Here is an 11,129-nt window from a genome sequence, read left to right as displayed (position 1 = left end):
ATCCATTTATATACTGCTGTATTGAACATAATCAACATAAATTATTGAAACTGTAATTTTGATTGTGACTTGTAATTAGAACTACAGCTATTAAAAATGAATACATTCTTCAGTATGATCTCTTCACGTTTAATTACATGAACTGTTAGAAGAAATCTGTTATACATTTACATCAACACATATTTTTACTGATAATTCATGTGATATAAAATTATTAATACAGTTTTCTATTTCAGTGCAATACAATTTTATAATATTTCTAGTACATTATAGGAATGGGTAATATAATGACAGTAATAATAATTATCCTTATATTTTCCAGTACATCCAACATAATATCATAAATAATAAACATGATATAACACCAATAAAAAAGATCTGTAGGTGATGCATGTATTACACATGCCAATTATGTGAGCAAAAGAAAAGTATTTGCCTAATGCATTTATATGCCCCTGTTTCACAGTTTATTGTCAAAAACCATCTGGTAGCAGAGACCTGTGTTCTTCTAACCATTCATTAATGTTATCAGCTACTGCTTTACATCTCTCTGGACCTTGCAAAAATGTTGTATGGTTGCCTTCTACGTATTTTATATCAAAAGGTCCAGTGGTTAGCTGTCATTAAAGAAAAAAAAAATATTAATTATCTGACAATGGTTTAATATCTTTTCATGAAAATATTAGGTTTAAGTATGAATATCAACTGAAAATACAAATACTGTAACCAGTTAAGTTTATTGCTTTTTCCACTATGGATTTTGGAGAAGTACATCTCCATAATCAGGTGGCTTTATTCAATAATAAGGCATAGATGAATTGTATGGATAAGTTTTTATGGGCAGCATGTGGTACTCTCTGGCAGCACGAGACAAACCATTGTGTAAGTACAAGGCTCAAAGTAATGTGCATGCCTTGACTGCATAGGTGAATGGTAGTGCAAATGTAAAGATCCATCACAGGCTAATTTTCTGTCCATGTTTCCTTTATGTCTGCTTCCAACAAACTGAACTATATAGTGCAGCTGTAGAAATATGTGTCTAGATGAAACATGTACAGTTTACTTATTTATATGTCCATATAAATCTCTTTTTCAATACATATATTGTACACAAGATAGCTCTTGGTTTTACAACTATCAAACATATGTCATGTAAATTTTTATAAAAAATTGGATCCATAATGTTAATACTTAGAAATTTCATTAACTACTATACATTTATAACTTGTTTCTACAATTAAAAGCATGAATTAAATTTTTTCTTGCATAACACACTATGAGATTGAACGGCATCAGTTTTGCAGTTAATAAGTTGCCACAGACTTTTTAAAGTTTTGTAGTTCAGGACGAGATTTTATGTTTTGATAATCTGTTGTATAGTTTTGTTCCTGCATGATATACACCTTTTTGGCATACTGCGGTGTTACAATGACTAACATGTATGACAGTGTGACACTGTCTGACATGGTACTGTTTACTTTCAGAGAGTGTGCAGACACACATTTATGTATTAAACTCCATTACTCAATTAGAGACAGTAATAATAAAACTTAATAGATACATATAGAGTGAATCACGAGCACATGTACATGCTTTGAGGGATGATACCATTAGCAATTCTGAACAAAAAACACCATATGAACATATGTCCTGTTATTAACAGTTTCCGAGAAAACTAATTAAAACAATGGGGAACACAACAAATGCAGATGATAGTAAATGAAAAGTATTGATCTAATGCTTTGTTTAATTCTATTCATTTCCTCACAAAAGATGTTCAAAATGTACACCATCAACTGCATTGCATTTTACAGCTGTTATAGGCAGCTGGTGTGTAGCGGATTTGAGCTCACTCATGTTACTTGAGTACCTGGGCGGCATCATGTCCTTCTTCACCAGTACTTACATGCGAATACAAAGCAATATTAGGCTATGTAGTGTTGCCTTTACTGATTATTTCAATGCTCATTTCACTTCGGGTGACCTCGGTGGCCAAGAAATGACTTCATGGTGACTTATCCAGTGTGCAGGATATGTTTGAGTGAGGTACTGTGTGGCTGCCATACAGGTGTTCATTGGAAGTCTTTCATTCAGAATCACCAAGACTATCACCCCTAAAATCATGTACCTTCCTGCATCCACGGTACATCACTGTATGTAGAGATTTTAACACTGATTTAAACTTGGGTAGTACACTAAACTCTCACTAATTCAGCTCTCAGTAGTTCAACTTCTCAGTAATCTGGGTCTAATCCAGCCTCTTGTTTATCAAGCAGAAATGAATCATCATGTGCAACAATGTTGATATTTCATTTAATGTTAAACAATGCTATACATTCCAAGAGGAAGAGAAACTGATGAAGAATATGTTGCTAAGTGGCTGAATAGGAAAAACTGTCGGTTACACAAAATTTTAACAGCTGAAGAAATAATTGAAAGTGTGCAGAAAAGTAATGACTAAAAGGGGAAGCAAAACAGGAAGAGAGATCATGAAGATGTCTCACGCTGCTGGTGCTGAAGCTGCAGACATCTTCCTGGAGAACATTATGCAACAACCAGATACATGCAGTACTGATGTAATGCTTGTAAAGTGGTTGTGAGTGGTTGGAGACACGTATCATCATTAGTCACATACCATCATTGCGCCAACTAAAAGTTCAGGACGTGCTTCAGAGTGAGCAATACTACTGTATATGTACACACTCAAGAACAAAGTTTTCTATGAGATGAATATATCTTTGGGTATGTTAAAGTATAATCCATATGAGTTTAAATTAAATTTCAGAACTATCAATAATCTGGCACTTCCACTACTCCAGCACCCATATAGGTAAGGACTGGCCAGATTAGAGAGAGCTTATTGTACAAATGAAGTTCACTTACAATTATTGATGTTCAGCTTTGGTTTTCTACACATAGTAATATTCTCAACAAGAACAGAAGGACATAGCATAACAGCAGTTGATAATTTATTTTGTGAGCCCCAAAAGAAATGGTTTGCCTAATCATAAGCAATGAAACACTTCCATGAATCAGATCTAGCTGAGAAAACAAAAGAACAGTTTCACAGAACTGTAAATTCTGACTCAGTCACACTTTTCGGAAGGTATTTGACGGATGAACATTGGGAAGAAGTTTGCTAAGGGAACATAGTATATGATAAATCCAGGTCTTTCCAAAAATATTCTTATAATACTATGAATCCAATTTCCTTCTACAGTCAGTCAGGAATAATTGTAATGGATGCTGGGATAAAAGGAGGCTAATAGTTGAGGTTAAAAAATCTATTGCCAATAAGAGAGCTTTCTTCCTTCTTTTTTTTTTTTTTTTTTTTTTTTTTTTTTTTTTTTGAGAAAGAGAGAGAATGAAATCAGCTATCCCTAATTAAGACTTAAACATGCACTCCAGAAATGATGTTACAAAATTCTTTACTTGTCATCAAAAAAAGCAAAAACCCTGCATATGCACTAACAATTCAAAATTCCAATAACAAAGCAAAGGTAAAGGAACATTACTAGATGTAGAATGAATAAACTCAGTAAGGCAAATTGGAGCATTTTTAGGCATGAGATGAATAACCTTAGTAAGGCAAATGATATTTAACTCCCTAATGAAAGTAGCAGCAAAGCATATGATGCTAACTCACTTGATTGGCTACTAAATTCAACACAGTCTCCTAACAGTAAAAGAAAACAGGTGGAAAATATAGCACTAAAAACACATCCATTAACTTTCTCAGGTATACTCCACCATCAGGCATCAATTTTGACAAATTATCTGCTAGAGAGATTGCCAAAATCATTAAATCACAGAAAAATTGTACCTCTTTGTGTAAGTGATGGTATTTCAACCAAAGTACTAAAATCTCATGTTGACTTACACCCAAACCTACAGAAGTCAGATACTCAGATCTGTACCCAATGTATGTTGATGGAGTATCAACCAAAACTTGAATTCTATGGAGCACAGGAAAATCATAACTGTAAATAACTAATGCATTTAGGAAGTTGATAGTGTGTTAGATTGTCATACCAAAGATCCTGGGTTCAAATCCCAATGGTGACTTTTTTTATTGCATTATGTGTGAAAGTGTTGTACAGGACTATTAATACTTCTGCATGTGTGATGCAATTGTTTCTATATTCTACTGTTCTGATTGTTTATGTTTATTCTGTGAAACTACAAATGCACTGGCTGCTTCATCATGAGTGGTCTCTGTTCTGTCACTCATGTCTGGCAGAACATCACACTTATCTATACTAATGTACTCTATAAGTTTGCTTTTCAACTAACAAAGCAAAAGCAGACTGCCAAAAGAACATTGCTACAAACTCCGCAAAGCCTTTTCACATGTCCAGGAAATGTTCTCCCATATAACAGTTTCATGCATAAATAAAAACAAATTGTCATCACTGGGGTTTGAACATGCAGCCTCTGGTGTGACAGTCTCACACACTACCAACTCACCCGCATGAGATCTGCAACGAAACTGTCACTCACTGATATACTTGACCTGTGCTACGTAGCACTGGTGACACTTTTAATTACCATTTACCCCTGTTCTACTGAAGAACAGTACATAGCATGAACTCAACTGGTGTTTTGGTTGATACTCTATTTACAATGTTTGGTACCTATCTGAGTATGTGATATCTGGAGGCTTGGGTGTTAGTAGCATCTACTTTAATTATCTCCGTAATAAGTCAGTGAGTCAAGGTGTACTTCCAGAAAGACTGAAGCTAGTGCTAATATCCCCTATTCACAAAAGTGGCTATAAACTAGTGATATCTAATTATGAATCCATCTCTCACCTTTATTTGTTCTCATAATTGTTTTAGAATATAGCTTATAACAGAGTATTAAGAACAATGTCGTAACAATAACATTTCAAAAACAGCTCAGTTTCACTTCCATAAAGACATCTCCTCAGTGAAAGCATTTTTTTATCATTTATCAGACTCAATTCTGGTTCAATGGAATTTTCTATGATCTTGCCATGGACTACAGTTGTGTAGATTACAATATTCTACTAGCTAAACTAAAATGTTATGGTGTCAAAGGCATAATTCCTACATGGAAGACAAACTTGACTCATTTCACATTGCTAAAGGCTCTCCTTCATTATGGAATTTATTGAACACAATGTATGTCTGTACACTATATGATCAAAAGTATCCGGACACCTGGCTGAAAATGACTTACAAGTTCATGGTGCCCTCCAGGTAATGCCTTGATGACAGCTTCCACTTTCACAGGCATACGTTCAATCAGCTGCTGGAAGGTTTCTTGGGAAATGGCAGCCCATTCTTCATTGAGTGCTGCACTGAGGAAAGGTATCGATGTTGGTCGGTGAGGCCTGACAAGAAGTCGGTGTTCCAAAACATCCCTAAGGTGTTCCATAGGATTCAGGTCAGGACCCTAAGCAGGCTCATGTTATTGTCATGTAACCACTCCACCACAGGACATGCATTACATCATATGCTCGATCATGTTAAAAGATGCAATCGCCATCCCTGAATTGCTCTCAACAGTGGGAAGCAAGAAGGTGCTTAAGACATTAATGTAGGCCTGTGCTGTGGTAGTGCCATGCAAAATAACAAGTGGTGGAAGCCCCCTCCATGAAAAACATGACCACATCATAACACCACCACCTCCGAATTTTACTGTTGGCACTACACATGCTGGCAGATGACATTCACTGGGCATTCGCCATACCCACACCCTGCCATCAGATCGCCACATTGTGTACCATGATTTGTCACTCCACACAACATTTTTCCACTGTTCAATTGTCCAATGTTGAAGCTCCTTACACCAAGCAAGGTGTCATTTGGCATTTATGATGAGTAGCTTATGAGCAGCCGCTCGACCATGAAACCAAAGTTTTCTCACCTCCCACCTAACTGTCATAGTACTTTCAGTGGATCCTGATGCAATTTGTAATTACTGTGTGATGGTCTGGATAGATGTCTGCCTATTACACATTATGACCCTCTTCAACTGCCGCTGGTCTCTGTCAGTCAACAGACGAGGTTGGCCTGTACACTTTTGTGCTGGACATGTCCCTTTATGGTTCCCCTTCACTATCACATTGGGAACAGTGGACCTAGGGATGCTTATGAGTGTGGGGATCTTGAGTACAGACATATGACACAAATTACACCCAATCACCTGACCACGTTCGAAGTCTGTGAGTTCCATGGAGTGCCCAATTCTGCTGTCTCACGATGTCTAATGATTACTGAGGTTGCTGATATGCAGTACCTAGCAGTAGGTGGCAGACAATGCACCTAATATGAAAACTGTATGTTTTGGGGGGTTTCTGGATACTTTTGATCACGTAGTGTATGTATAAAATGAAAGAATGAATGAATAATTTCCAACTTAAACTTCACTATGTACATGTCAGTTTGTATAACTGAATAAATGACTGAAGATTTTTGTCATGGCATGTATTACCTTTCATTGTCCCACAGTTAAATTTTAAGAATAAAAATGCTCTTATATTGTTTGTTGGCAGCAGCACATATTATTAAAGGTGACATGTAGCAGCTCAAGAAATATTGAAATTTTCCTCATAATTTCCAGTCAATGATCACAAATAAGTACCCACAGATTATTAATTTCAGTTCTGCTTCTGTTTAAGTTTGGTTGGTAGGTTGGTTGATTTATGGGAGATCATCCATCCTGGATTGAGGAAGGATGGGGAAGGAAGTTGGCCACGCACTTTCATAGGAACCATCTTGGCATTTGCCTGAAGCGGTTTAGGGAAATCACAGAAAACCTGAATCAGGATTGCCGGATGTAGGTTTGAACCATCGTCCTCCTGAATGCAAGGCCAGTGTGCTAAATATTGTGGTACCTCACTCAGTGTTTAAGTTAACATAGTCTTTTGAGTATATTGATACAAATGCACACAAATTTATCTACATTGTCTCAGCTGACTACATTCTATCCACACTGCTGCTCATCTGGGGATAGGCACTGTGTGGCATAGAGCGGATGAGGGGAAAAAGGAAGGGAGGGAGGTTTGGAGGGTTGAATGAATGACTGACAGCTGGGAGGCAGAAGTAACAAGTACACAGGATATGGGTGTGGCACCAGAAAGCTTGCTCTGGCACAAATAGTGTATTGCAAGTGGTGCAAATGATTTGGAGGGCTGGATTGCAAAGGGGAAACAATGGACAGGAAAAGAGAGACCACAGAGAGGAGGGTGTGAGTGTAAAATGATGAAGTAATGGCAAAAGGGTGGGGTGGGGGTGGGGGGGCGGGGGTGGAGATAATGGTAGGATAGGGCAAGAGGAGATTGAGGTCAGGAAGATTGATCGGAAGATGCGTTGAAATGAGAATTCCCATCTATGTAATCCATAGAAGTTACTATTGGGTAGGTGGATCCACAAGGCACACATTGTGAAGCAGCCATAAAGTTGAACTGGGATGAGGATGGTTGAGAGGCAATAAAGGTAGTGGTTGTGTCTTTCACATGGGAAGCTAGGCTACAGGCAACCCCACACCCTCCTCTCCACACTCTCCCTCTTCCTCTGTTTTGTCACCCCTCCCAATCCACTCCCCCACTTTACTATGTGCCACATGCAGCTATGCAGCTCACCCAGTCTGCACCAGAGGTGGGGACAGTGTTAGTGTTGGTGGTGGTGGTGGTGGTGGTGGAAGATGGAAGATGGGGGTGGGGGGATGGAGGGGGGGGGGAGCTCACTGGTGCCACGTTTCAAACCTACTTGCTTTGTTGCCCCCTTTCCATGTATCATCCACTCTTCCCTCCAACCTTTCCTCCTCCTTTCTGTCCTTGCCCACTTCACCTACCACAATATCTTTTGACTCCTTTGAAAGTGAGACAATGTTGCAAATCATAAAACTGATGCTACATTTGTACACTTCCTGAATTTCTGTGTTCTGCATTGTGACAATGTTGCAACTAAAAAGCATCAGGAAATACTGAACGGTGCCTAACAACATGGGCTGTAAATCACAGATGATTTTATACAGTAGCAATAAACCGGAAACATGTGAACCATTTCAGTGTTCACACAGTAGGACCAGATAGGCAATAAACATAAGTTATACAGTTACTAGTGTCAAAACAGTTTTCTGCACTTAATTATTGTAGCATAACAACTTAAGTGAATATGGTCAAACTGATTAATTATATATTTAAATTGTTGAATACCAGATGCCAGTCCAGCACACATTCTATTTGCATTTCCATACCCTACTAATATCTACCCCTGTCTTTGCTTTTCACTCCACCTTCGTCCTGGCATCTACTATGACATGTGTGTTAATGAGCAGTAGTAGCAATGTTATACTTGGTTCCTACATCATAAAGTTGTTTGCAGACAGCAGGATGCCACCTGTATACATGATGAACATACTAGGGTGACATCTCTTATCTACGTGAACAATAGCTGCAATAACCAAACTGCGGTCACCACTGACATCAGTATTCATGAATGCAAAATAAAAATTTACCCCGTTATAGACATCAAGGCCATGTAACAGTAGCAGTAGTCTTAGCAATATTATATCTGAGTGCTTCATCACAAAGTTGTTTGTAGATGGTAGGACACCACCTGTAGACATTATAAACAGCTTACACATCTACTGAGCACCCAGTGGGAGCCACAGAGGACAGGATGCTGCAGTGAGCACCCTGTGTGGCTACTAAAGAATAAACCACTTCTCATCTTTCGACAAGACCAATGTATAATTTAATTTATTAAAATGCACGCACAGTACAATCACCAATTAATCTAAATTTAGCAATATCAGCATAGCCTTCACTCCAAATACATATAATAAAGACTTAATTTGCAACTATGTGAAGTAAGAATACAACAGAAACATATGCCCCTGCAGTAGCAGAACACAGCTACACAGTCTCCGACAACATTAAAGTCTTGTAAGCAACAATCTCATGTTGAAGAAAGTTTTCCAAAGAAATAATTGTGGCAATATTATTGTTATCTATATGAACAATAGCTACAGTGGTCACAATGAATATCAATATTCATCAACAAAATGCCATTGCAAAGTGTTGTCACTGCCACACTAGTGTGTAGGTGTTTTCTTTATACACCCATTCAGGATAGTAGCAGTTTGTAGTGGCTGAAATTATTAGAAAACTGTTATCAGTGACTTACCTCACCCAGATTGTGCATTGTCATATAAGTAGCCACACAGCCACATAGGTACTCAGTCAGTGAGATGCCACCCCAAAATGTTCATTAAGTGTATAAGTGGTTTCCTACTGTCTAATAAGAAATTTATAATATAGAAATCAGGTGTAACATTGAGTTTTCTACTACCACTTATCAGTACCTGCTTCATTGTCCTTCTGTCTATTGTGATGTGAAATTTGATTTTGCTTTGAGCAGCAATAATGTTCATGGTGGTCAGAATGTGGTTACTGCCATTGTTTGAGTTGATAAGAATAACACTGCCAGAATTACCACTCTGGAAAACTTTCTTCCCTGAAATGTTGTAGCCTACAAGACTTTAATGTTCTCTGAGACTGTGTGGTCATTTACTGCTAGTTCTAGTTCATCTGTCGCTGTCAAGAAACCTGTGTGTATTCCTTCTACACGTACTTGCAAGTTAAGTCGTGAAGACACATTATGTATTTGGGTTAAAGGATGTTGATATATTGCTAAATTTAATACGTGACTGTCCTGTGTACACATCATATTGAAAATAAAGATTAATACAAAAACCTTTAATTATGATGTCTAAAGTGGTGCACACACATCATCTTAGTTACTAATCTGATTCAAAAGTCCAAGAACTGTCAGCCTATGGGAATGTACCATCCGTATGTTGCATGTGAAGTTTGCTCTTTAATATCAGCATTGCAGATCCTGGACTCAGATCCCACTTTTGGATGATGTATTTCAGCATTCTTTGTGTTGGCTGTCATCCTTCACTAACAGGAGCCCACAATCTTTATTGAAAACAATAGCATTTTAAGCAGACTTGAAATAATGTTGTGCGGGGACAAAACAAAACAGTACAGTATACCTGTGAAATATATAATGCCCTCCCCACACACTTGAAAATGAAATCCAAGCTGACAACTGCTATTGACTTGGTTGCTTTCAATGAAGAGCACAAGTGGCTCACTTCTCTAATAGCACTGAGCTTGAATACTGTTGACCTTCCTGTTAAGCAGCAGCAGCAATAATGGCAACTGTTTTGTAGAGAAATGTTTTGTTGTTTGCTACAAGCTGAGAAATATTAGTTCTCATTTATGGCTGCAATAGCAAATTAATGAGAAAAGGAAGAAGTACAAGAGTGGTCCACAATTTAAACATACAAAGCACTACTCTTGTGTTTAATTTGATTTAATGCAGAACATTCTTACGCTACTCAAACTGATAACATACTTCTTTGAGAGGGTAGGAGCCATTTAGTTCCAGTGTCATAGGAGTTTTCCACCTGCACTCTTGACATAGCCATTACTGTCTAAAGGAATTCACTGGTGTCTATAAAACTATATTCTCAGGTACATTACCTTGGAATCAAGGTAACACCCCTTGAAGTGAGGTCTTGATTGACAACAAATGCATCAAAATTTCACACTCTAATAATATCAGCAGTTCCTGTGTAGCACACTAAGTGTGTGAATGGTCATTGTAATACTATGAAGTATCTATGATTCAGAGCACAAAACTTAAAATACATTTTGAAAAAGGAAATGTAGTACTACATTCATCAGAGTACTGTGCAGTCCTTAACAATCCCAGTCTGATATGGTGTACTACAAGGCTTGTTACTTGGTTCCTCATTCCTTCTATTATATACAGGTCAGATGAACACAAAGCTGACATTTAGACATGCTATACTATTTGCTAATGATCCAAGCATTCTGATAATGTCATCTTTGAGTGAATAACTCTGTGAGACCCATTGTACCACATGTTAGGGCTTTTCCCCTATTTGATTCACATATGGAGTGCAAGAACAATTGCTCAAATGCTTCTGTGCACATTGTGAGTAGTCTAATTTTGAATTTGTGGTCACCATTGGAGATGTACTTAGGTGTTGTAATATATCTCTCAGTTCCTCAGTTAACACATGGTAAGTAGACTTTTACAGGATAGTTGGCCATCTGATTT

General features: G+C 37.7%; 1 protein-coding gene across 1 annotated transcript in view; it reads right to left on the bottom strand.

Moving 5' to 3' along the window:
- Nucleotides 1–222: 222 nt before the first annotated feature.
- LOC126252297 (fatty acid synthase-like) overlaps nucleotides 223–11,129 on the bottom strand; it is a 338,172-nt gene continuing 327,265 nt past the window's right edge. The window contains exon 33 of the mRNA XM_049953179.1: nucleotides 223–617. Coding sequence (XP_049809136.1) covers nucleotides 474–617 — 144 coding nt within the window. The 3' untranslated portion in view covers nucleotides 223–473. The remainder of the gene's footprint in view (nucleotides 618–11,129) is intronic.

The sequence above is a fragment of the Schistocerca nitens genome, chromosome 4 (assembly GCF_023898315.1).
Source record: "Schistocerca nitens isolate TAMUIC-IGC-003100 chromosome 4, iqSchNite1.1, whole genome shotgun sequence".
In the NCBI taxonomy this organism is placed as follows: domain Eukaryota; kingdom Metazoa; phylum Arthropoda; class Insecta; order Orthoptera; family Acrididae; genus Schistocerca; species Schistocerca nitens.
The sequence above is the reverse complement of the archived record's forward strand: the minus strand, read 5'-3'. Positions and strand labels throughout refer to the sequence as shown.